Raw genomic sequence first — 27191 nt, 5'->3', positions numbered from 1 at the left:
ATGTCATTTAGAGATGAAAACACTTCGGGCCACAAAGGTTAGATGATTCCTCTCACTAATTCAAACAAATTATACTTATCGGCTTGGGCCACTGGCCTCGGCCCTAGGAGACAGAGAGGAATGAGACTCCCAGGCTTGGAGGAGCTCGCCCCGTGGAGCAGGAGTTCAAGGTGTAGCTAACATGATGGTAAAGTGGGACAAGGTTATAAGGGAGATCTACACAGGGGGCAGAGGCAGAGCCGGGAGAGGAGGGCACGGCAAGGTCCCTTGTTCATCGTGGCTAAGGAGGAAGTCAATGGCGACGGATGGATGGGTGACAGGTGCTTCCAGAGGAGCCCTGTGGTGTCGTGGGTTCAGGCTGCAGTTCACAACCGCCAGCTGCCCTGAGGGACAGCGAGGGGCTTGCTGCTCCGGGGAAGAGCTGCAGGTCCAGAAACCCAGAGGGCAGTTCTACCTGCCCGCGAGGGTCGCTGTGAGTCGGCATCGACTCGAGGGCAGGAAGTAGAGTATAAGTTGGTCCTTATTTATTCCTTCATGACCCTAGTTCATGGCATGGAAATGCTAGCACACATCATTGAAAATGCACAAATAGCAGAAGACAAACTAGATGACTGGGATCCACTACAAATTAAACACTATGTTCACCAAAAGATTTCACCCAAAAAGGAAAGAGAGACTCCACAGACCGTGGTAACATTTGGCAATGGCATATCAAACAAGGGAGTAATCTCTAACATTTATTAAATATTTCAATGCCTCCACGAGATAAAGAACAAGTTATCCAATTTTAAAAGGGGCAGAAGATAGGGGCAGACACTTTGCTTAAAAATACGCTCAGGCAGCCAACAAAAATGTGAACAAATGTTGGTGATCCTTAGCCATGAACGGGATGCGCACCCAAACACCCATGAGCCATCGTCTCATCCCAGCACTATCAGAGAAGTCCAAAAAACAAAAACAGCAATTGCTGGTAAGGGTGTGGAGAGACTGGAAACCCACTGTGTGTGTGTGTGTGTATGTGTGTGTGTGTGTGTGTGTGCGTGTAGTGGTACAGCCACTGTGGAGAACCGTTTGGCAATTCTTCAATGGTATACAGCCTAGAGCAAGGAGAGCTTCAATGAGACTAGATACACACACACCTACAACTGCAAAAATATGGTCACCACCTGAATGTCCCCATGGGAAGAATGTATGAACAAGAATGGTACATGCACACAATGGAGTACTACCCGACATGAAGCAAGAATGACATCTGTGAATGCCTCCTAACATGGACAGACCTGGAGAATGTTATGCTGAAAGAAATAAGTCAGTTATATGAAGGCATGGGGGTAGTTACATAGTGTGATGTCAATTTGAGGAGTAAGAATGTAGAGGAGTCAATCAGGATATAGGCGATGAGACCTCTATGTTGGCATGGTCTTCTCCTGAGGATTCTGGGTACTCTGTTATTCCTCTTTGGAGGTGGGAAACTCTCTCTCTCTCTGCTCACTCCCTGAGAGATGCTCTAACGACAAGACATATGACACTATGCTGATAGACCCTGTGACCTGGGAACTGGAGGAGCCACGTGGAGACCCCTGCCAATGCTGAGATGCTTCCACCACCACTGGATCCACAAGACTTCTCACCCACTGGCTTATGATCTTCCTGCATTTGGCATCAGTGCATGTGTTTCGTGAGTCTGAAGAGGAATTTATAGATTGGTATCAGACATATGGACTAATATTGGACTTGTGGACTTGATCTGGACAGGACTGGGATGTTTTCTTAATATTCAATTGCTCTTGTGTATAAAGCTCTTTCTTATACACATATGTGTGTCTATGAATTTGTTTCTTTAGTCCACCCAGACTAGCACAGGCCACTACTGTCAAAAGTCAAGAAAAAGTTTGCACAATAAAAGAAAAGTTCTTTGATGGCTATGGGGGGGACAGGGGAGGGCTGGAGGCGTGGGCAGGAGGTTAACTTCCTCGCTAGAAGACAGACATGTGGGTAAAAGGGAAGGCAGTCTACAATAAGGATGGGGTCAGCAGGAAAAGAGAGCAGCACAGACATGGAAAAGCGGAGAGAGTTAAAGACCATAGAGGTAAATATAGCTATTTACACACCCCTGCAATGGTGGTGATAGAAAGTAGTGGGTAAGGTGAGGCAAGCAGGTTGAATGGGTATGGGAGAAAGAATGGGAGAATATTCAAGTCTATATAGGGTCGACAGAGGAGACTTTAGATGTGTATTTACCTTTGCTACAAATCTATCCATGAATGTGGTGAAGCAACAAGGGGACCAGGTTATGAATAATTTTTAAATAAAAGCAAACACCTTGGGGCTCAGGACCATGATCTTGGGGGACTACAAAGTCAACTGCATATCACAGTTTGTGCAGACAACATTCTACATCATATCGTGGTGAGCAGCAACTGGGATTTTAAAAACTCCCTCAGGTCATTGCAGATGCAACGATTGGTCTCTCCCAGTGTGGAGGGGAAAAGGGTGAATGAAGAACACTGAGGATTCATGGAGCACTGAGTTCAACGGACCAATGGAATCCTCAAAGAACATCAGCCTTCATGACCCTGAGATCAGAAAAACGAGATGATGCCTGACTATCACTACTAACTGTTCTGAAAGGAATCACGTTAGAAGCCCTAGAGGGAATGGGAGAAAAATGTGGAACAAAACTCAGTCATAAAAATGACCAGCTTAGTGACAGAACCCCCAGGAGGGCCCTTAGTCAACCCCCATGTCTAGAACTCACCCCCTTGGTTCAGCTTTCAGTCAAACCATAGATAAGTCTGTAAGGCAAACGCTAACCCGACTGCAGCATGCACACCTTAGACTAATCCGCCACCGGAGTCAGCATTTACCCAAGGACACAGTTCAGAAGGGCTAGGAATGAAGAAGGGATGGAAGCAGTAAACACTGGGAGGAAGTAGGACAAGTGATGTCACAGTGAGGCGATTGAATATGCATGAAGTAGTGCATGTAAAACTGAAGAGCTTTCCTGCAAACCTTCACCCGGTTCACAATACAATGTAAACACCAAGCCAACCATATATGCAAACACAAAACTTCCCAAATCTACTGTCGCGCCTGCACTGAAAGACTCTAGATTAGTGGTTCTCAACCTGTGGGCCGTGACCCCTTTGGGGGTTAAAGCACCCTTGCACAGGGGTCACCCGATTCATAACAGTGGCAAAATTACAGTTATGAAGCAGCAACGACAATAATTTTCTGGTTGGGGGGTCACCACACATGAGGAACTGTATTAAAGGGTCGCGGCATTAGGAAGGCTGAGAACCACTGCTCTAGATCTTGATGACCTAAGTTCAAGTCCCAGCTCTGGCATTTGCAGACTTTAAAACCCTCCGCAAGTTACTTTAATACCTTCTTGCTTCCAAATCTGTCAACTGTTATAATCATATGTCCTTTATAGGGTAGTGCCAAAGATCAAAACAAATGCGGACTTTAAAGAAAAACATTATTCAAAAGGATGATTGCAGGTGTAGGAAACGGGGCTTTCGTAGGAGCAGGAGGTGGGGGGGGGGATACTGCTGCAAGAGGGAGAATGCTCTGAACCCAAGATCAAGCAAAAGCATCGCAAAAGCATCTGTTGCCTTCGAGTCGATTCCGACTCATGATAACCTCCTGTTTTTCAGAGCAAAACTGCTTTTTGATGGCAGAACAGAGGAAGGCCCTCAGTGAGATAGATGGCCACAGCCGGTGGCTGCAGCGATGGGCTCAAACAGCAATGAATCCAAAGAGGCCTGGGACCAGGCAGTGTTTTTCTCTGCTGAGCACAGGCACTAAGAGTCAGAACAGACTAACAACAATCAGATATAGATCACCAGGCCTTTCCTCCGTGGTGCTGCTACATGGAGTCAAGTGGTCAGCCTAAACCTGTAGAACCAAGCAGCACAGTCCCTTTGGATTTACAGGAGGAGAAAGCATCATCTTTTACCTACAGAGGAACTGATGGTTTTAAACAGCCAACCTTGAGGTTAGGAGACCACCAGGGCTCCTAAGTTCAGGCTGAGGATGGGCCAAAAAGTTCAGGGAACTTGCAAAAGGGAGAAGTTTAACAAAGTTTAGTTAATACATTTTGTTCCAATGGATAAGTGGGGACAAGCAGTTCAACTAATTCTTTATAAGGACAAGAAGGGGAACCTGGAGAGGACTTTCCCAAAGTGGTGGGGGAAAGGCAGTTGTTTGCAATAAGTGATTTCTGAGACACAAAAGGGTTAGAGATGAAGGAGATTTCTTTAAGCTGTTTTTCAGGATCATACGAGTGAGATAAAATTCAACAGCTGACAGTTGTTAGAAGATTGAAATCAGACAATAGCCTCAAAGTGCTTCGAACAAAGCTGTGTTTTATTCACCTTCTTCAAGAAAACGTTCTGTACTAGCAGTACCTTGACCTCACACTGGCCTCTCTCTCTTCTGTCTCCCCTAACATTTTGTCCTCAAACTACAAAATAGCCCAAGGGGTTTGGGAAGCACACTGCCTGGGGTCAAGTCACCATCCTGCCCGTGACCCTAATTTCTTGAGTTATTTCCCCCCTCATTTTCTGTGCATGCGTGTGTCCAATTTGTGTCCACCCGTGGGACAGGGACCCTGCTCATGTGCTTAAATTCGGTGCGCAGTTGCTATGTGTTTATTGAATAATGAATTTGGGATTCTAATCCTGGGGGCACCCTACTGTTTTCCTACAGGAAACTGAGGGTGTTTTAACGGAGAACAAGAGTCCTGAATGTGGAAACTTTCTTTTTAGTTCTTCCAAAACCATTTTATTGGGAGCTAAGATAGATATAATATCGTTCCATGGTTCCATCACATCAAGCAGCGTTGTACAATTGCTACCACAGGCAGTTTGAAAACATTCTCTTCCTTTGTAAACTCCTTGACATTGCCTCTATCCCCCCTCCCACATCCCACTGTGTCCTCCAGAAACCCTTATTCTACTTGTTGTGGCTATAGGTTCGTCAATCTTGAGTTTCTGATACTGAAAAACAGAAAGAAAAAAAAAGCAACCAAAACCATATAACAAATATTCAAGAGGTTTGCCCCCAATGACAAAATACATAGAGGAGAGTGAGAGAGACGGAGAGAGAGAGAGAGTGAGAGAGACGGGGGGGCTGGGGGGGGGGAGAGGGAGGGAGGGAGAGAGAGAGAGACCAAGGTTGTGAGCCTTCAGCTCAGGTTCATTCTGAGGACGCAGGTATCCTCCCCTGCAGACAGCTGCTCGGTGGCATTTAGGGAATGTGTGACATGTGTGACAGCTGACTCGTAATGACCCTAGAGGACAGGGTAGACCAGTGCCCTGTGTGTTTCCCAGACTGTTAATTTTTTACCAGAGTAGAAAGACGGGTCTTTCTCCCGCGGAACAGCTGGCGCGTTCCAATGGCTGACGCTGTGCTGAGCAGCCCAAGGCGTAATCACCAAGGCTCCCCTAAAAGGGTCGCTGTGAGTCGGGGTTGACTCGTGGCAGTGAGTTAGTTTGGTTTGGTTTTTTGGGCGAGAGCTTAATGGGCAGGGGCCCCAAGATGCAACAGCGCCCTCTGCTGGAAGGCTCCCCTAGCTCAGGGACTTCCCGAGTCCCGTCCTCCTCTGCGGCGGCCCCGGGACCACGGCGCCGGCGCAGAGAGCGGTGCACTTCGGGAGATGTAGTTTTCCCGCCGAATGGCGGGAGGCGAGGTTAGTGTGCCCTCCCAGCGCTGCACCTCCGGCCGCCGGGAACCGTAAGTGAGGGACATCCGGGTCCGCAGAAGTTTGTCCTGAAACCCGGAAAGCTCTTGGCGGCGCCGGGGTGTCCAACAGTGGGCCGGGTGTTAGCGGTGTCCCTCTGGGACGCCTCCAGATGACCCTGCGCTCCGCGGCGCCGGCTCCCGGGGTGGGGCCGGGAAGGTGACGGCCACCTCGGCTCTGCCCGGTGGCCCCGGCCCGCGACCCCGCGTGCCTGGGGCCTGGAGGCGGCGTGTTTAGATTGGGCTGCGGAGCCCGGGATTGGTTCCGGCCGGAGGGTGTTGGTCTCCCAGGGGTTGGTGGGGGGGACAAGCGGACGCCGTCTGTGGAGGAGTTGGGGGGGCGATGCACCACGGCCTCGGCCGTCGTGGAGTCCGAGCGGGCTGTTGTGGCACCCACCCCGTATGGCGGGGCGAGAGCGCACCCCTGTTACTACCCGAGTTTACCTAGCGAGGGCTAGGCGCCTCGGGGCGTGGAGGTTCCTGCAGGTGGAGGTGCTAATCCTGCCCGCCCCTGATCCCCCGAACCGTCGCTGAGAGGTGGAGTCTGATAGAATGGGCCCGATTCCCTAAAGTCAAGTCCCCAAGGCAGGCAGAGAGGGGGAGCGTCCCTGCCAGCGGGTCGGTTGTATCTCTGGGACTGGGAAGCCCGGTGGATGGGAGAATGGGGCCCAGAGTGCTGCCCCGTGACTTCTCTGTACTTCAGATGAGGGACTGAAAACAGCCGGGAGTTCAGACACACAGCAGGGCCTAGTTAGCCTTTGAGATGAGTTGAAACCCAAAGACACACTGACCCTACAGTTTGTTGTGGCCAGTCCATTATTACAATCATAGTGTTTTAAGTGGCATCTCCAAAATAGCAAATAACTTTTTGTGCCTTAGAAACAACCTGGCAAAGGGAAAATCCCGTTTCTTTTTAACCTTGTGCTGGTAAAGGCACTGTACGTTTGTGGGGTAGGATCTAAGCCGTTGGTTCATTTTGAGCTTTGACCGAAGACTCTCAGATAGCCATCCCAGCTCTCAGACAGCAGCTGCCCCTTGTTTATGATCCTGTGCCAGAAGCACATGTGGGCCCAGAGAGAAGAACCACATTCGCTATATTTAGCATCCTCAGTTGTCCTCATTTGCAGAAGATTTGCAGGGCGCTAGAAAAAATGGCGCACTTGGGGGCTTGGAATTTAAGGGTAAAGGGGGAAGGTTGTCTGCCTTCTCTGGCTCCCACCCTCCCACCCCCACCCCTTCAATGCTGGCTCGAGTACATTTCTAAAGATATTTGCGCCTTATCACTTTAGGTATGAAATTAAGGCTGAGACTACGGTATCTTTACACTCGGGCTCTGTGATATCAGAGAGAACTTTTGATTACAGAACTACATAGTCAAGTGTTTGGATTTGGATGTTGAAAATGCGAACACTGGTTCAGAGAGGCTAAATCACATTCGCACCCATTGATGCCAAGAATAGAGTCCAGAGAAGTTCTTTCCACCACGTCTTACTTTGAAATGACTGCACTTTGCCTAAACGCAACTTACTAATGTCCTTCAACTTGGAATGCCCTTAAATGGAAGGAGCAATGCTGATCCTATAAGGAATAATTGGGATTTGTTTATTTGTTGAGCATAGCGCTCAGGCTTTTACAGTCTAATAATGTCTGAAGGAGAGTCGACAGATGAGGGAGCTGAGGCTCTGTGAGACTCGCTCACTTGGCCAAGGTCACACTGCTGGTAGCTGTAGTTACATGTTTCTGTTAGTCTAAGTGCTTGGCTGTTGAGGATTGGCAGTTTGAACTCACCACCTCCTCTGCAGAGAAAGCTGCAGCAGTCCGTTTCTATATATAGCTGGGGAAAGATGTGTAGCTTGGAAAACCCAATGGGGCAATACAACTTTGACCTGTAAGTTTGCTGAGAGTCAGAGTCAACTCTATGGCATTGCATGTGGTTTGGGGGTGTAGGTTGTCCTTGACTTAGGGATCAATGCTGGACAGACATGAAGTCTAATTTTGGCTAAAAAAAAAAAAAGTCGGAGCAGCCAAACTCCCAGCTACATTTGTATGTTGTTGCCATCGAGTCGGTTCTGACCCATGGCAATCCCACGTGTTCCAGAGCAGGGCTGCTCCGTCGAGTGTTCTTGTCCGTCTCCACATTGGCAGCAGATCACCAGGCCTTGTCTTGCACACTATTTCTGGAAGGGTTTGAACCACCAATCTTTAGGGTCAAACCTAATGGGTCTAGTGGCCCCTCAAAAATTCTTGGTCCTACCTGTCAAAGTTGGAATCATAAAATTAAAATTGGCATGACCGTAAATGGTTTATTTCAATTTATAGCACTAGCGAATCCCTAAACTGATTAGGGATTACTCCAAGTGAAAGTGTGGCAACAGGCTATATCGCAGGTAGGCTATCCAGTGAAGGTCCGAACCTGCTGCCACTTAAAAACAAGTGGGCTGTTTATACATGCAGGTAGTGAACACCTTCAGCCATCCTTACAGTACATGGGTTTGTGTTTAGACTCCTCTCCTTGACTTATATGACTTTGGAGCAGTCAGGGGGAAAACTTGCTTATCTTGTACCAGCGAGCAGCTTGTTTTCAAGATAGCTGTAACCTTGAATAGATGAGATACGCCCACTTTATATAAATACAGTGACTTTGTGTTGCTTCGTTAGATGGCATTCCCTTGGCTCTGACTCATAGTGACCTTGTGCACTACCAGGGCTAACCACTGCACAGGCCTGTCCCGCTCTCACAATGGTTCCCATGCCCGAACCCACTGACGCAGCCACTGTGTCAGTCCATCTCATCGAGGGCCAAGCGTGATGTCCTTCTCCAGAGACTGGTGTCTCTTGACAATATGTCCAAGGTGTCAGACCAGGTCGTGCCAGCCTGGCCTCCAAGGAGCACTCCGGCCGTGCACTTCTTCCAGTGCCAGTTGGTCTGTCCCTGTAGCAGTCCTTGGTATGTTCAATATTCTTCACCGGCACTGCAGTTCAAACGCATTGGGTTTTCTTCAGTCTTCCTCATTCAGTGCCCAGTTTCCACATGTGTATGAGGCGATCGAAAGTGCCATGGCTTGGGTCATGTACACCTTAATCCTCAAAGTGACTTTGCTTTTCTGAACTTTAAAAGGTCTTGTGCAGCAGATTTACCCTGTTCATTGCGCCCTTGATCTCTTGACTGCTGCTTCCATAAGCATTGATTTTAGATCCAAGCAAGAAGAAATCCTTGACAACTTCAATCTTTTCTCTATTTATCATTGTCCAGTGGTGGTTTTGGTTTCTTTACATTGAGTTATAATCCATACTGAAGGCTGCAGTCCTTGATCTCCATCAGCGAGTGCTCAAGTCCTCCTCACTTGCAGCAAGCAAGCTGGTGCCATCTGCACATCACAGGTCGTGACTAAGCCTTCCTGTCCAGATGCTGATTTTTTCTTCATATAACCCAGTCTCTCTGATGATGTGCTCAGCATACAGATTGAATAAGTATGGTGAGAAGATGCAGCCCTGACACACACCTTTCCCAATGTTAAACCACAGTGTTCTGATTCCCAGCGACCCTATAGGACAGGGTAGAACTGCCCTTGTGGGTTTCTGAGACTATATACCTCTTTACAGGAGCAGAAAACCTCATCTTTCTCCCTCAGAGCAGCTGGTGGTTTCAAACTGCTGCCCTTGTGCTGGGTGAAGGCCGAGAATCAATCTTGGAAGCTTTTCTATCAGTAATAGTGTGTATGTACCCCATTCCTGGTCCCACTCCAGCTTCTGTAGTCCTGCCAGCAGCTGTGATGAATTTTTCTGCCACCAACCATGGCCAATTCCCTCTGTGTCCCATTCCCTATTTAGATGCCACATGCCTGAGTCTTTGGACACCCCTATGGCTTCATGACGATTTGCTCTGTCTCTGCCCTGGTTAAGACTTCATACATGTGCTTCTATGAATTCTATTTTAATTTTTTGTCTCTCTTCCCCTTAAAACACTTATGTTTGGGGTTTTCTTTAAACCAAGATAAGCTTAATTAAAGAACAGTCAGAGGACCAGAGAAAAAGAAAGACTCAAGTCAGCCGTTGACTCGTTTGGAGAGACAGTGGGTTGGGGGACATATTCTGAACCTGTCTCTGATCTTTGTCCTTGGTTCTTGGGAGGTCAGCCCCAGACTGTTCCACGTACTTGGAATATCTGCTTTTCATGAAGGATTCCAAGTGGCAACTCGTAATGTATGCTAGTGAGGTAACTCAGGGTGTGGGGCCTCGAAAGCCCACCATATGAAATCCACCGCACCTCTGGGAGGAGAGCCGGCGATTGGGTTGATCCACCTGGGCATTGAGTCAGTCAGTCCCAGGTATATAATGAAGTCCAAGTAAAAGCACTGAACACTGAAGCTCAGGTGAGTTTCCAGGTTGGTGGAAGCCATTCATGTGCCCAGATGGTGAACATGTCCACTGGGACAGGGAAGCGCCATGTTGGAGACCCTCGCCCTGTGTGCCATGTGTTGATTCTATTCTGTTGTATCTTTTATACCAAAACTGCCATCGTGAGGACAGCGCCCTCCTGAGTTCTGAGTCATCCTCACGAATCGGCAAACCCGAGCGGCAGTGGGAAGCCCACCTTTGTAGTCAGCAAGTTAGACTTGCAGGTACCCGGGGGATGTCTGCGCATCTGGCCAGTGTCCGGCAGCGTGGACAGATGCTATGGTGTGTTCTTGCGGATTGCAGCCGCAGGAACGCTCGTGCTGTCAGGCTGGGATTGGTTTGGGAGTCTTCTGGAGTGGGAGTGTGTGTGTCCAGGGGAAGAGCTGCCCGGTTCTTTGTGCTGAACAAGAGCCCCGCTTGACTCCGACCAGGCCCAGTCTACCTGCATCCGCCAAGCCTGAAGTAGCTTTGTTCATGACACTGAGCCCACCTCTCTGGGCAATGTGACCAGCAAAGGAGAGTCTTCATCAGGCGGTCTGCTCTACAAAGCACCACTGGACCTCTTTGTTCTCTTGCCTACAGAGCAGCGTGACCTGGCCTCCCAGCCGCCGCCCGCCTGATGAGCTCGCTGGAGTCTGACTGCACCAGGGAAGCCTGACTCCCAGCTGCTCCAGCATGAACTGGAAGGTAAGGAGAGTCGCTGACCGGCAGGGCCGGCCTTTCCTCCTCAGTTGTGGTCAAAGGTCAATGTCACAGCTCTGCAGCGGAAGATTGACTGAATAATAAAAAACAGTAACTTTTAAAGGTCAGAGCCAGAGTCATAGGAACATTTTGAACTACAACACCCATGTGCACATTTACTCAGCACATGGTACGTGGAGGCCAGGCCTTCCCTTGGAGAGCTCCCCTCTGCTCACTCAGAACTGGGCCTGTAAATATTGCCTACAGTTCATTCTCCATTTGGGTTCTTAAGAGAGGAGTCGGACTTTCCAGAACCATCCACCTACAAGATCGTTACAGATGTCTATGCACGTCTCCCCCAGTCCTTTCCAGTTGTCTTGCCAACCTCTTTCAACTCACGTCTTCCATCTTAGTTTTCATGGAAACTGCCTTTTCCCTACAGTCATATTTCATAAGAGTTGCTGTATTTAAGTAAGTTATGATAGCATTGAAGCAAGGAAAGGCATTACGTAATGATGAAAGCCACAATTGCAGTCGTGCTCCAAGGAATGGACTTGCACACTTCAGGGGCAGCAAAGCCCTGGAGAGCGGGTCATAACCCGGGCTGCAGGTGGAGCTGAGACTGACATGGCTAATTGCATCCCCGTCCACGGGGGACCTTTGCTTTCTCTTGCCTCTTGAGAGCAGCAAGGAGCTTTGGGCGGGGCAGGGAACACACTCGGCTGCTGACTGGGCGGTTGGAGTGCACCCAGGGGTGCCTTGGAAGCAAGGCCTGGTGGTCTGCTCTAACAGAGCAGCCAGCGTAAGCCTGGTGGTGCCAAGTTCTGCACGTGGCTCTCCGTGAGAACGGACAGTAAGGAATGCCTTCGGGGGGGGGGGGTCGGAGTGGAAGGGGAGCTGGAATACTGATGAAGCTGAGTATCCGGGACAGGGGACCCAGAGACGCTTGGCTTTACCCTTTGGGGGTCCTTGACCTCTGCTACCATTGCTCCACCTCTCTCTGTCTGCCACCTCTCCTTCACCCCCTTTACACAGTCAGTCCTGAAGCCACTGACCTGTGTCTTTGGTTGATGTGTTTCCCTTTCGATGGGTTTTCTAGCTTCTGGTGGAGATAGTCCATTCCTGGAATGTTTAAAGCTCGGTTTCGGATTAAACCAGGGGCTCCCACATGGGGTGGGCCAGAAGAACGTGTTCTGCTCTGACATACATGGGGTTGCCGTGAGCCCAGACCAGCTCCATAGACTCTGGTTATCCTGTTCCCTTATCCTGCCTCCTGCTACTTTGACCAGACCACCCTGCTGCCTCAGAAGCCGAGGCCTAGGCAGTGAGCTGCTTGCGGGGTGAACTTGGCAAAGATCAGCGCTGAAACACCTGAACTAGGCTGGTGATCCTCTTCGTGCAGCCCGAGGCAGGGCAACAAGCAGGGCCGAGTGGACGCCAGGCAGCTTCATGGGCAAGGGTCTTGAGCGTCTGGGCCAGGCAGCAGAGCAGCCCAGCACCTTCTTGCCCAGAGCCCCTGACATGCTAGGTGCTCCAGAAGCGTGTGCCAACGAAGACGCAGCCCGCCTCCGTGGAGACCGTTGTGAACGGCATGCTTCTGTCTTTCAGGTCCTCGAGCACGTGCCCGTGCTGCTGTATATTTTGGCAGCAAAGTCATTGATCCTCTGCCTGGCGTTTGCTGGAGTCAAGATATACCAGAGGCGGAGACTGGAAGCAAAACTACACAGGCTGGAGGCTGAAAGGAAAACGCAGTCGGCGAAGAAAGAAAACTGAAGGCGGGGAAGCCCACGGTCTGTGGCCCTGTGAGTGTGGGCCCGGCTGGCAGGGAGTTAGGCTAGGGCCACCCCCACCCCCATCCCTGCTGGAATTGTTCAAGTGCCGAAGGGCTGGGTGAGGGCTCTGGGTAGGGATGGGGGTGCACATGCTGATCCCTGTGCCCTGGCCCTCTGCTCTCCTCACTCCACCACAATGGCCAGGCAGACCCTCCCCTGCTCCACACCCTGGGCAATCCCCCACTCTCGGGAGTAGTGGTTCTCAACAGGCGCTGGGCCACAGGAATCTGGGAACCGAAGCTGCTCTGCACAGACCTTCAGGCAGGGATGGAGGGTCTGGGGCATGTGAAGCGCGCCCTGCACCCAAGCTGAGCAAACCCTGTTGCCGTCAAGATCCACTCTTCGGTGTGGCCTATCAGTTCCACCCGTCTGCCCTGACCCCACCCACCACCTTTGCCCCTGCTGTGCCCCCTCTCCAGGCTCCAGGACTACATATAACCAGCTTTCCGGCTGTCGGGCCTTTGTTTGTGAGACCCCTTCTGCAGGACCGCACATAGGCAGGCCAGAGGTCCGGGGTGGTGGGCAGCCCCTAGCGCCGTGCACCCTGCTGCTGGTGCTCCAAAGATGAGCACCCCGGGGTGTGCAGTCGTTCCGAAGGCCCTGTTACAGGTGTGTGCTCGTGAGCCAGTCCTGTGCTGGTGTGTGTGCGGATCCATTGCTTTATTAGTCACGTGGAGTTCTGTGCCTTCTCTTTCTTCAAAGAGAGACTATCCGCAGACAGTGGTGGACATTTGTCTATCTTCGGTTCCCCATCTTGCCTGTTCACCAGAATCGCCTGGGTGGCTTCCAGGTTCCCAGGCTCCTGCCTCAGGCACATTCTCCGGGGTGTGTGCTTGGGTCTGAGCTCGGTGACCTCCACTCTGGGAGTCTTCGCTGCTGTCAGTACGAAGCCCTTGATTAAAGAGCCCCGGTGCTGCAGTGGTTACGCCTTCAGCTGCCAACTGAGAGGTCAGGGACTGGAACTCAGCTGCTCCAGGGGAGGAGGAGAAGACAGGCTGCCCATAAAGATTCCAACGATGGAAACCCTGTGGGCAGTTCTCCTAGAACCGGTAGGGTCGCTGTGGGTCGGATCAGGTTAATAGAGACCTCTCAGGCTCCAGGTATACTTGTTAGTAAAAATAGCAGCACGTAACTGAATGACTCTCATATGCTAAGCATGTTGTAGACAGACGTGTTCTTTACTTCTTGCAACAACTCTGCAAGCCACAGATAGAAACCATGGCTCACACGGTCCATACTGAAAACAGACCAGGAAAGTGAGCCTCGGTCAGACACCCCCAACCGCTGCCCACCGAACCCTCCCGCTGTGGGACCTGCGTGTATGCAAGGTTCTCCAGCTCTCTGCCACACCCCTACAACAGTGGTTCTCAACCTTCCTAATGCCGCGACCCTTTACTACGCTTCCTCATGTGGTGGTGACCCCCAGCCATAACATTCTTCTCTCTTTTTAAAAATATTTTTATTGGGGACTCTTACATCTCTTATCACAATCCATACATTCCTCCAGTGTGTCAAGCACACTTGCACATAGGCCGCCATCACCATTTCCAAAGCATTCTCTTTCCACTTGACCCCTGATAGCAGCTCCCCCATTTCTTCCCCCTCCCTCCCAAGCCCTTCCTCCCTTATGAACCCTTGATAAGTTATAGATTATTAGTTCCATATCTTAAATCATCCTCCGTCGCCCCTCATTCACTTTTCCATTATTCGTTCCCCTGGGATCGATTCCCCCTTTCTCCCCTCCACCTTCCCCTAATCCTCCTGGTAGCTCTATTCTCCTTGTTGGCCCTGAGGGGTTTATCTATCCTGGATTCCCTGAGTTACAGGCTCTTATCTGTAGCAGTGTGTATGTTCTGGTCTAATCTGATTTGTAAGGTAGAACTGAGGTCATGGGAGTGGGATGAAGGAAGCACCAAAGAGCTAGAGGAAAGTTGTGTGTTTCATCGGTGCTATACTGCAACCTGACTGGCTCATCTCTCCCCTGTGACCCCTCTGTGAGGGGATGTTCAATTGTCAACAGATGGGCATTGAGTCTCCATTCCATGCCCATGGTGCCTCCCCACCACCAATTCACCTTGGGTATGGTTTTGTTCTTGGTCTTAGATGCCTGATACCTGATCCCATTTACACCCCATGATTACACAGGCTGGTGTGCTTCCTCCATGTGGGCTTTGTTGCTTCTCAGCTAGATGGCCACTTCTTTATCTTCAAACCTTTAAGGCTCCAGACACTATATCTTTTGATAGCCGGGCACCATCAGCTTTCTTCACCACATTTGCTTATGCACCCATTTTGTTTTCAGCAATCATGTCAGGAAGGTGAGCATCACAGAATGCCAGATTGTTAGAACAAAATGTTGTGTTAAGGGAGTACTTGAGTCGAGTCCCAATGTCCATCTGGAACCTTAATTCTTAAGCTACAGATATGAGTACATAGTTCTATTCCCTTCTTGTTTTTTATGTATTTACATATGCACATGCTTGTATTTAGGCCTCTATAAATGTCCTTTGCCTCCTGGTTCTTTTCTCTATTTCCTTTTACTTTCCTTTTGTCCCACCATCATGTTCAACCTTCATTCAGGTTTAGTAATTCCTTGTTGCTGCATCGCCCTTGATTAAGCCCTGCTAGGCATCCTACGCCCTTCCTTCCATTGATTATAGTTCCCTTGTCCCTGGGTTGGTCCCTCCGCCGCCGCCCCCCCCCTACCCTCCCCACCTTTTCTTTCTCCTTCCTACCCTTCTCCCATATCCTCCCAGAACCATTGGTCCTGCTCTTTTCATCTCCAAATTATTTATCCTGCCTATCTTATCTAGATAGACATGTAGATTCATTAATAAGTGCAAAAACCAAGCAAAACCAAATAAAACAACAAAGGAAGTCAAAACCAACAAAACAAGAATAACAACCAAAACCCTAAACAAAATAACGCTAACAAAAACAAAGCCACTGACAAAAATGGAAAAGGCTATAAATAGTTCAAGTTCTGTTTGTTGGCCTTTACGAGTGTTTTCCAGTCAAGTCTGATGGGGTTCCACCCTCTGACTCCCAAGTCTATTTTTGGTATTCTCTGGGGGTTTCATCACTCTGCTCCCCCTGCTGCTCTGCTGTATGCCCTCGGTGCCTCGCCCCAGTGTGATGGTGCCCGACCGTACCTGTGTCTCCAGTGCTGTCCCCCCCAGCACCATGGTTCAGTGAAGGACGCCGTGTCCCGTGGTGGGGCCGGCCCTATGGTCCTCCCCATACATTGTCTGCTCTGAGCAGGAACATTGTCCTTGGAACTTAGTGGGCTAGCACGTCCTCTCCTCCCTCTCCATCCCTTTGCGTTTCTCCCATGTGCTTTAATCCAACGCACTCCTCTCCCCAAGTTCTGACCCCAGTGCTGTCCTCTGCAGTGCGTTCTTCTGAGGGGAGCATAAAGTTATTGTCGTTGCTACTTCATCACTGTCATTTTTCTACTGTTATGACTCAGGCGACCCCTGTGAAAGGGCCCTTCGACCCCCAGAGGGGTTGTGACCCACAGGTTGAGAACCGCTGCCCTACAGGGACATGGTACCCTCTGTCAACCGTGAACCATGTACTGGTCCTTCTCACAGAGAAATGACGCCCTCCATCAGTCCTCCACCACTCACTGGTCCTCAGGAGCTGGGTGCACCTACCGGGTCAAAGAAATGACTGGTCGTAGTCTTGACGCTATGCTTGCTTTTTTCTTTAGAGAGGTTTTAGCGACTGACACCCCTTTGTCACTATGGTGGGTGAAAGAGAAATTGAGAAGGGTTAAAAAAAACAACAACAACTGTCATTGAGTCCGTTGTAACTCTTGGGGACCCCACAGGACAGAGTAGAACTCTTCCCGAGGGTTCCGAGACCTGGTCTTTGCGGGAGTGGACTGCCTCATCTTTCTCCTGTGGCGCAGTGCGTGGGTTTGAACTGCGCTCTTTGAAGTCAGAAGCCCATTGCTTATCTCACCATGCTTCCAGGGCTTCCCAAAAGGGTGTGGGAAGGCGATTTAATTGAGATGTTAGATGGACAACAACATGTGGCTTATATTTCCGGACAGCCATCCTTCTGTGTGTGAGGAGAGCAAGGAATGGTTAGGTATAAGCCCCCGTACGTAGGCTTTGTCCTCCTCCCACAGACGTGGCCAGCGTTGGGCCAGGAAGGAGGAGTGGGCCCACCGGGGCATTGACGCTCCCTCCTCAGCTGGCAGTTTCTCAAAGGCTGTAGTACCATTTCAAACAGAAGAGATGTTCAGATGGAATGAAGTTTTTGGTGCAAACTATACATCCTCATGAACCCTTCCGTGCTTCCTCTCTGCGTCTCAGGGGGTCACTGTTGAGCCGGGGGAGTGTTAGCCACTATTAGGGCCGACCTTTCTCACTTAGCCCCGTGTCTCTCTCTAGATTTTGCCGTTTAAATGTCAGCTCTGGTGGACGCCAGCTGAGAAGAAAGAAGACTTAATTATTGAATGACGTGTCAGAATAAACTCCCAGCCATTTAAACTTAACATCACGTGAGGGTGTTTGTTTTTTTAATGCTTTAACAGGAAGCAGTATTTTGTTTACTAAAATGAAATGCCTTTGCAAAACGGTGGCTGTGGTCTTTGGAAGAAGCCAAAGTCACACACACACACACACACACACACAGTTGTGAGAGGGGGAGTCAGGCTTACATGACATCTGCCATGGGGACATGGGACCCTCGGGGCATAGACCACTGTACCCTCACCCCTTTTCTCCAAGCACCACGGCCCTCCCTGGGGGGGCAGTGCCTGTGCTCTAGGCAAGGAGGGCACAGCACCAGTGGGCTGCGAGTTGACTCCTGCCCTGACGCGTGTGCTCCCCACAAGGAGCATGGCAGGGCGAGACTTAAAGACTGTTGCCCTGTGCTGCAGATCCATCCATGGACACAGGGCAAGTGGTGGGCACCTTGAGAGGAGGAGTCACCGGGCCGTGGGCTCAGGACAGCAGGGTCCACAGGACCGTGTTCTGCTTCCTACTCTGGTGCGTCCTGACTAGGATCTAAAAACAACCTTCAACTAGGAACAACTGTTCCACTAGCTTCCTGGGGCCATAGTGGATACGCTGTGCTGTTATCCTCGAGGTCAGCAGAACAAGGCCACTAGCTCCGAGGAAGAAAGATGGGGCTTTCTACTCCCATAAACAGCCTCAGAAACGCTCAGGGAAAGTTCTATACTTTGTCCTGTAGGGTGGCTATGAGTCAGCATCGACTCAATGGCAGTAATTTTTTTTTTAAAGCTTCAACTATTACTCTCATTTGGAAGAAAGAAGAGTGGTACGTCCATTGGATGAATTGGTCAAGCCAACATCAGTCTCTACAACGCTGAGATAAGAACTAGATGTGCTAAAACTACTACTAACCCCTCTGAAAAGGATCACCTTAGAAGTTCCTGCCTACAGTGAGAGAGAACTGTGGGACAGAGTAACTCAAGCTCATAAAAAGACTAGGCTTATTCAGACAGAGACTGATAGAACCCCTGAGATCATGGCTCTTAGTCGCCGATGGCTCAGTTTTCAGTCAGAGGTCTGTGTGGTGAACAATAATAGGGAATTTAGAATCAACCTTTCAAAGTCAAAAGGACATTTACTCATGAAAAAAAGTTCAGAAGGGTTAGTAAAGGAGGGATGGTATGTTAGGCTGTCTTACCTAGAGAAAAATTCAGTGACGTGTATAAGAAAGAGTTTTATATCAAGAATAATTACATGCCCCAAAAAGCATCCCAACCCAACTCTGGTCCATAAATCCCACTTCAGACTCATGCAGCCACTACAATGAAGAAGGGGAGATCACAGACCAGTGTGTGGAACTAACGTGGGTGGAAATAAGGCAGGGCCCAGCAGCTCTCAGGGTGGCTAGCAAGCAGTCAGGTGAGGAGGTGGTTCCAGAGTTCCTTATAAGTAAGCCACACCCCCCAAGGAGACAGCAATCAGGCTGTGACCTGGTTGACAGTTTGATTCCATCCCTAGCCAGGAGTGTCTTCAAACCAAACTCACTGCCATCAAGTCCATGTTGACTCAGCAAGTCTAGAACTGCCCCGGTGCGTTTCTGAGACTCTATAGGAGTAGAAAGTTTAGTCTTTTTCCCGGGCAGCGGCTAGTGGTTTTGAACTGCTGTCCTTGAAGATTGCAGCCCATTGCATAACCACCATGTCACCAGGAGGGTCTAGGTGGCATCAAATCATCTAGCTGTCAGATGGAAAAAGAAAATAGGAAGCAGAGAAGTGATGTTGCATGGTTTTAATTGCAATCAATAAGATAAAATGAGTTTTTTAGTGGAAAACTGATTTGCTCTGTAAACCACCCAATTCATAATAAATTTTTTTAATTCTGCTGAGCCATCATTGTCCCCACTAGACACCTAACCCACAGCCATCGAGATAATCCCAAATAACAACCCTGTAGGCTTAGTAAGATCTTCAAGTCAATCAGTGAATCTGCTCACCAATACGAACCCTGATGATCTGCCCTTTGCCCCCAACATTCCTCTGTCTGCCTAGTTCTCTTCACACATACTATCCCTCATCCATCACATATACTATCCTCCTCCCCACCACCAAAGGGGGGAAAGAACTGTTGAGGACAGTCTGCCATTGTGGCAGTTACATAATCTGGTGTCAACTTGCGACTATTAAGAGTGAAGAGGTGGAGTTTAGCCTGTCAATCAGATCGCAGCTTGATGACTTCATTTGGAGGCTGTACAGAGAAAGAATCTCATTGGAGGTGGGACACACAGACTCTGTAAGACATTCCTGTTAACAAGCCACATGGAGCTACACTGGTGAAGCCAGAGCCCTGGAACTGGAGAAGCTATGTGGAGACCCATGCCAGCTGGATGCACAAGACTTTCCACCCACCGGTCTATGATCTTCCTGCACTCAGTGCCATTGCATGTGTTGCATGAGTCTGAAGAGGAATTTACAGACTGGTATCAGACATATAGGCTAATATCGAGCTTATAGACTTGATCTGAACTGGGCTGAAATGTTTTCTCAATAAACAAGTACTCTTGCACACATATGAGTGCCTCTGGGTTTGTTTCTCTAGTCTACCGGGACTAACGCAGCCACAGTAAGTGTGCTAGTTACCTAGGGCTGCTGTAACAAGCTCCCCACAAGCTAGGTGGTGTCTAAGAACCAAGGCTTGTTTGTTTTCCCTCACCATACGGGAGACTAAAGTGTAAATGCAGGGTGCTGGCAGTGCTGAGCTCTCTTGGAAGCTCCAGTGTTATTAGGTGCCACCAAGCCAGTCCTGAGTCATAGCAACTGTATGCACAGTGAGACTACACAGCCTGGTCCTGCACCGCCCTCACCATCATTAAATTGCAGCCCGTTGTTGCAGACACTGTGTCAGTCCGTCTCGTCAAAGGTTCCCCTATTTCGCTGCCCCTCCTATTAGTCACACATGCTGTCCTCCTCTGGGGACAGGAGACCAAGTACATGGGACAAAGTCTTACCCTCTAGGAGCATTCTGGCTGGACTTCTTCCAAGAGAGGTCTGCCTGTTCTTTTGGCAGTCCATGATACTTTTAATATTCTTTGCCAGCCCCATGATTCAAATGCATTGATTCTCCTTAGGTCTTCCTTAGTCAATGTCTTAACTCTCACATATGTATAAGGTCATTAAAATACCATGGCCCGGGTTGGGTACACCCTAGTCCTCAAAGTGACATCCTTGCTTTTCAACACTCCAAAGAGATATTCTGCTGCAGAATTACCCAATGCCATGCATCGTTCCATCTCTTGACTGCTGCTTCCATGAGCATTGACTGTGGATCCAAGCCAGACAGCATCCTTGACAACTTCAACCTTTTCCCCATTCATCATGAAGATATCTTTACATTGAGTAGTAATCCACACTGAAGGCTGCAGTCCTTGATCTTCATCAGCAAGGGCTTCAAGGTGTCCTTACTTGGAAAAGCAAGGTTTGCCGTCTGCTTATCTCAGGCTGTTGTTGAGTCTTCCTCCAATCCCAATGCCGTGTCCTTCACATAATCCTGCTTCTCTGATGATTCTTTCAGCATAGAGAATAAGTAAGTGAGAGGATACAACCCCGACACACCTTTCCTGATTTTTAAATCATGCGCTATTTCCTTGTTCTTTTTGCCTAACTGCCCTGGGATCCATGTACAGGTTCCTCATGAGCACAATGAAGTGTTCTGGTATTGCCATTCTTCTCAAGGATTTCTGTAGTTGGTTCTGATCCACATAGTCAAATGCCTTTGCAGGAAGCTCCAAAGGAAGAGGCTTTCTTGTGTCACAGCTTCTGGCTGCCCAGGGATAGGTTGGCAACTGCAATATCACCATCATCACGTGACTTTCTTCCCTGTCTCTATGTCTTTCCTAAGAGACACATTATAACCCAGTGATTACTCATTGGGCTAGGACCCAGCCTAGTCCAGGATGACATCCTGTTAACTGATAACCTCTTCAAAGACCCTATTTCTAAACAAGGTCATATTTACAGATACCAGACATTAGAACTTCACCATAAAATTAGAGCAGACATGATTTAATTCACAGCAGTCGAAGTTTCAACTCCTTCGGCGGTGCCCTGATGCAAAAGGATCCAAGGAGTTCTGGGGCCTTTCTGTCCTCAACAGTGTGTGTGATGGGACATGCTGGACCCATAGCTGAGGCAAGGCAAAGGCCAGACAAGCACTGAAGAATGTTTCAGATTTGAGAGAGTGACAGGATTTTCAAACCAGCCCTTCATAGGTTGAACTCTCTTTAAAAGCCTGTGTTCCTCTCTAGGTGCCGGCGAGGATGAAGAGAGAGGGAGCAGTGATCAGAGACAGGAAGATGGCTGAGCCTTTGTTCTCACTGCTGATAAAACCCTCTCCGATGCAATTGATGCTGACTCATAGTGAGCCTGCAGGACAGAGGAGAACTGCCCCTGTGAGTGTCCGAGACTGCGAATCTTTACAGGAGTAGAAAACCTCTTTCTCCCAGGAAGCAGTCAGGGGTTTCAAACTGTCAGCCTTGCAGTTAGCAGCCCACCAATAAACCACTGCACCAGCAGGGTTCCCATGACAGGCTACAGATCTCAAACCAGTCGAGAAGACTTTTACTTCCGCTCACGCCAGACTCCCTGTAGGACCACCGCTCCAACCTTGGCAGTTCCACTCTGACCAACACCCCCACACTCACAGGCCACCCCTCACCATGGACTGAGGTCTTACGAAGCATATGACTGGAGCAGACGGTGCTTGGGCTTGCTTCTGCCTCCTTGTATCCTTGTTTTGCTCAGATAAGGCCCAGAAGTAACCGCTTTGTCAGGGTGTCCTCCAAGACCCAGTCAGTTGTCCCCACTGCCTACCCGGTCTGCACTCCAGCTCCAGGGGCTTGACCGGTGCTTCTCTGCTGACTCCCAGCTCCGCAGGCCTTGTTCCTCAAAGGCCCGCTCTAGACCAGCCCTGCTGGGCACCATTTTCTCCCACATGCACAAGGGTAAGGTATTAAAATGTGTCCCCTCAAAATGTGAGTTGGAAATCCTGAGCCTTCTCCCTGCGGCCTGGAGTGTGCAGGACCACAAGCATCCCCATTTGGGAACAAGATTTCCTTTGCGAAGTTGAAGAAGCCATAGCAGTGTGTCTGAAGCGATCCCTTCTGAGATGTGAAATAAGCAGGCCAGGCGCAGAAGAAGGCAGACAGTGAGAAGACCTACACTTGGAAGGCGAAGGAGGCAGACTAGCCTACAGGCTCAGAAACTCCAAGGCGGGGCGGCCAGAGCAGACAAGACAATGCTTTACCCGGAGACAACAGTGACATTAAGCCTTCCTCAAGAGCCGGCACCCTGATTTCAGGCTTCTGCCCTCCTATTAAGGGATCCTTGGTGGTGTACTGGGTTATGAGTCAGGCTGCTAACCACGAGTTGGGCAGTTTGAAACCACCAGCCGCTCCATGGTAAAAGATAAGAGTTTCTAATCCCATAAAGAGTACAGTCTTGGGAACCCACAGGGGCAATTCTACCCTGTCCTGTAGGGTCACTTTGAGTCTGAATCAAGGAGATGTCCATGAGTTGGGTTTGGTTTGGGACGTCCCATGTTGCTCACTTGTGTCACTTTGTTACAGCAGCACGAAGAAGACACCCCCACCCCACCCGTGAGCGTTAGAACCCTAGTAGAGAGTTCATGGAGAACCAATATTCTTTTTTTTTTTCTTTCCTTTTTTTACATTTTATTAGGGGCTCATACAACTCTTATCACAATCCATACATATACATACATCAATTGTATAAAGCACATCCGTACATTCTTTGCCCTAATCATTTTTAAAGCATTTGCTCTCCACTTAAGCCCTTTGCATCAGGTCCTCTTTATTTTTTCCCCTCCCTCCTCGCTCCCCCCTCCCTCATGAGCCCTTGATAATTAATAGATTGTTATTTTGTCATATCTTGCCCTATCCAGAGTCTCCCTTCTCCCCCTTCTCTGCCGTCCATCTCCCAGAGAGGAGGTCACATGTGGATCCTTGTAATCAGTTCCCCCTTTCCAACCCACTCACCCTCCACTCTCCCAGCATCGCCCCTCACACCCCTGGTCCTGAAGGTATCGTCCACCCTGGATTCCCTGTGCCTCCAGCTCCCATATGCACCAGTGTACAACTTCTGCCCTATCTAGTCCTGCAAGGTAGAATTCGGATCATGGTAGTTGGGGGTAGGAAGCATCCAGGATCTGGGGGAAAGCTGTATTCTTCATCGGTACTACCTCGCACCCTGACTGACCCATCTCCTCTCCTAAACCCCTCTATGAGGGGATCTTCAGTGGCCGATACTTGGACCTTGGGTCTCCACTCTGCACTTCCCCCTTCATTCACTATGGTATATATATCTATATCTATACCTATATCTATATCTATACACACATACATGCATACATATATATATACACACACATACATATATATATATTCTTCTTTTTATGATGATGCCTTATACCTGGTCCCTTTGTCACCTTGTGATCGCACTGGCTGGTGTGCTTCTTCCATGTGGGCTTTATTGCTTCTGAGCTAGATGGCCGCTTGTTTATCTTCAAGCCATTAAGACCCCAGACACTATCTCTTTTGATAGCTGGGCACCATCAGCTTTCTTCGCCACATTTGCTTATGCACCCGTTTGTCTTCGGCGATCATATCATGGAGGTGTGCAGCCAATGATATGATTTTTTGTTCTCTGATGCTGATAACTGATCTCTTTGGGACCACGCGATCACACAGGCTGGTGTGTTCTTCCATGTGGGCTTTGTTGCTTCTGAGCTAGATGGCCGCTTGTTTATCTTCAAGCCTTTAAGACCCCAGTCACTATCTCTTTTGATAGCCGGGCACCATCAGCTTTCTTCACCACATTTACTTGTTCACACACTTTGGCTCCAGCTGTTGTGTCGGGAGAGTGAGCATCATAGAGTTCCAATTTAATAAAAGAAGGTATTCATGCATTGAGGGAGTGTTTGAGTAGAGGCCCAAGGTCCTTCCGCCACCTTAATACTTGACCTATAAATATAGACACATAGATCTATTTCCCCATCCTCATATATATGTTTGCATGTACATGTCTTTGTCTAGACCTCTATAAATGCACTTTGACTCCTAGCTCTTTCCTCCATCTCCCTTGACTTTCCTCCTGCCCCACTACCATGCTTCGTCGCCACCTGGGCTAGAGTATACCTCTTCTCTACGCAACCTTACCCTTGATCATTCCCCACCAGGCCTGCCACTCCCCCCCTCACTACCATTTTGGGTCCCATGTTGTTCCCTTGTCCCTGTGTTTGTTAACACCACTTCCTTACCCCCCTAGCCCCCCCACTCCAAGTCCCCCCGGAACTGTCGGTCCCGTTGTTTTACCTCCAGATAGTTCATCCAGCCTATCCTATTCAGACAGACCTGTGGAGACACTAATATGCACGAAAACAAGACAGAGGAAAACAAAGCAACAGTATACAACCAGACAACAAAACAACAAAAACAAACCACTGACAAAGAACAAAACAAAACACTTCACAAAAGAAAAGCTTGTAGTTAGTTCAAGGATCATTTGTTGGCCCTTAGGAGTGTTTTCCAGCCCAGTCTGTTGGGGCACCACGCCCTGGCCCCAAAGTCCACTTTCAGCATTCCCTGGGGACCTTGCCACTCCATTCCCTTGCTGTTTCGCTGCACTCCCCCAGTGCTTTGCCTTGGTGTGGTGGGATCAGGTCAGGTGCAATTATATCCCGGCGTGGAGTAGGGAACCAGTGGAGAGGACTGGGAGGCTGGCCCCAGCACCAAAAATTAAGTGGATTCCTGCCCCTCCCCAGAAAAGAATTTGTTTCAAAGGACGACATTGATTCTGCAGCTCCGGGAGATGGACATATCTGATCAGAGCACACAGGAGCAGATGAAGGGGCAGGAGGAGAGAGTGAACCCAGCCTGGCCCACCAGGCTGTGAGGATGATGTTCCTGAGTAGAGCAGCCAGTCCACAGAGAGAACAACATGGCTGGCCCCACTATGAGACATGATGTCCCTCAGTGACTAAGGACAATACAGGGGACAGCACCGGAGACACAGTGTGAGAACCAATATTCTTAATAGATGTCCATGTTTATTTTACACATAGCGGCCTTTGGAGTTTAAACCTCGGTCTTGGGATGTGTAGAGCCTCGATCTGACTAGCTTCTTGGGGAGTTGGGCAGAGGATGCCTCAGCGTTGGACTAAACCAACGAATGACCCCCGTCTCTCTAGTGTTTGGTTTTAATTTTTCTTCAGTATCCTGTTCCACCACTAGGAGGAGATGATCAATCGCTGATGGGCATTCTCGCTATCATTCCGCTGCATGTACGTGAAGTCAGTAGATTTGAGGTTTGATTTTAAAGCACTGGTTTCTTGCATGAGTGCACAAGCAGATGCAGGAGGATAGATAGTCTGGTCAAACCCACACAGAAGCCCTTCTGATTGAAAACAGGAAACGCATCTAAGCTCATCCCCCAGGAGACGCGCAGGGTCTCTCACGCTGACCCTGTGTGATCATATCTCTTTCTGACACATTATCTTTGTTTTCAAGCGTATCACACATTGGGTGGAAAGGCAGTTGACTGCAGAAATACCACAGAGCAAGGGAGATAGTTCTTAGGGAGGTGACCAAGCCCACGAATATGGACAAGAGGGACTGACACAGTGGCTGCAACAATGGGCTCCCAACTGCAGTTAGGAGGATGGCGGGGACCGGCGGGGTTTCGTTCCCTTGTACCCTGGGTCAGCACGGATTGCTGTCAGCTCCTCGGCACTAAACAACAGCTTGGCCCCAAATAAAAGACTGCCTTTCCCAGCTCTCCTGGTTACTAAGTGGCCAATCAGTTTTAAGTGAAATAGCTCTGGTGGCTCTGTTGGGTAATACTAACTGCAAGGTCAGTGGTTCAAACCCCTGGGAGAAGTTGAGGTTCTCAGAAATCCTATATAGCAAGGGTGGGATCAACAGGCCCTCAGCCTATATAAGGCCCTTGAAAGCAATACCAGCGAACATTCACAGGCCTCTCCAAAGAGAAGCGGTTCCAGCTATCACATTTCAAAACCCAAACTCAATGCCTTCTGGTCAATGCCAACTCAAGTGACCCTATTGGACAGGGTAAAACTGCCCTTGTGAGTTAGAAAGCCCCGTCTTTCCCCTGAGGAGTGGCTGGTGGTTTCGAATTGTGGATCTTTCCGTTAGCAGCTCAACTCGTAACCACTATGCCACCAGGGCTCCAAGCCATCACAGTATGGGGGAGTCACCGTATATACTCAAATATAAGTCGACCTGAGTATAAGCCGAGGTACCCAATTATTACCTGGGAAACCAGAAAAACTGATTGACTCGAGTAGAAGCCTAGGGTGGAAAATGCAGAAGCTACTGGTGAATTTCAATGAAAACAAATGAAAATAAAATTATAAAAAATTGAGACATCAGTGGGGTGATGTATTTAAATATATTTTTTAAATTAAAAACAAATAAAAGAACAAGTCATTTAACATTAGTAAACCAGTAAGTGGAAAATCAGTTCAACACAGTAAGTGGAAAATCAGTTCAACAAAAACAATAAGGTATCAACAATGATACCTTAAGAGTACTATTCCCTGAGCTCAATCAGCAACCAAGCTAAAATGTAGAGTTAAAATCCTTCAAAACTGGATCCCTCATCATCATCCATATCCCAGTGCAGAGCTTCAGCTGGTGTGAGGTCATCATAGACGCTGTCCTCACTGAGATCGCCGTCATCACCATCACTGCTGTCATTTTCATACAAAGCGCAGTCTTCACTGCCACCCATAGCATTACTAATACTACATTTCTGGAAGGCACGTCACACCATGTCTTCTGGAATGTCTTCCCATTGCATCTCGAACCCACTTTGCTATTAACTCCATGTCAGGCTTCATGAGATTTCCTCCTTTTGTTAGTCGGGCTTGACCAGATGACATCCATTCATGTCACTGACCTGTGCATAAGCTTATACACAAGTATATATGGTAATTAAATGTCAGACCACACAGAGCAGGCCAATATCTAAGTTGATAG

The 27191-nt window shown here is 49.0% G+C and overlaps 1 protein-coding gene across 3 annotated transcripts; it reads left to right on the top strand.

Moving 5' to 3' along the window:
* Positions 1-5624: 5624 nt before the first annotated feature.
* On the top strand, positions 5625-17160 carry SMIM11 (small integral membrane protein 11). Of its 3 annotated transcripts, none has more exons than XM_075542332.1 (4): positions 5625-5739; positions 10726-10830; positions 12433-12614; positions 17057-17160. In XM_075542332.1, the coding sequence occupies exons 2-3, from the start codon at positions 10819-10821 to the stop codon at positions 12595-12597; spliced, it is 177 nt and encodes a 58-aa protein (XP_075398447.1). In that variant the 5' UTR covers positions 5625-5739; positions 10726-10818; the 3' UTR covers positions 12598-12614; positions 17057-17160. The 3 variants fall into 3 exon arrangements, with proteins under 3 accessions (XP_075398447.1, XP_075398445.1, XP_075398446.1); XM_075542330.1 differs by having other exon boundaries at positions 12433-12626; XM_075542331.1 differs by having other exon boundaries at positions 5677-5695; positions 12433-12626.
* The last annotated feature ends 10031 nt before the right edge of the window (positions 17161-27191 follow it).

Source organism: Tenrec ecaudatus, chromosome 2, assembly GCF_050624435.1.
Source record: "Tenrec ecaudatus isolate mTenEca1 chromosome 2, mTenEca1.hap1, whole genome shotgun sequence".
Taxonomy (NCBI): domain Eukaryota; kingdom Metazoa; phylum Chordata; class Mammalia; order Afrosoricida; family Tenrecidae; genus Tenrec; species Tenrec ecaudatus.
This window is presented reverse-complemented; position numbering and strand designations above follow the sequence as displayed.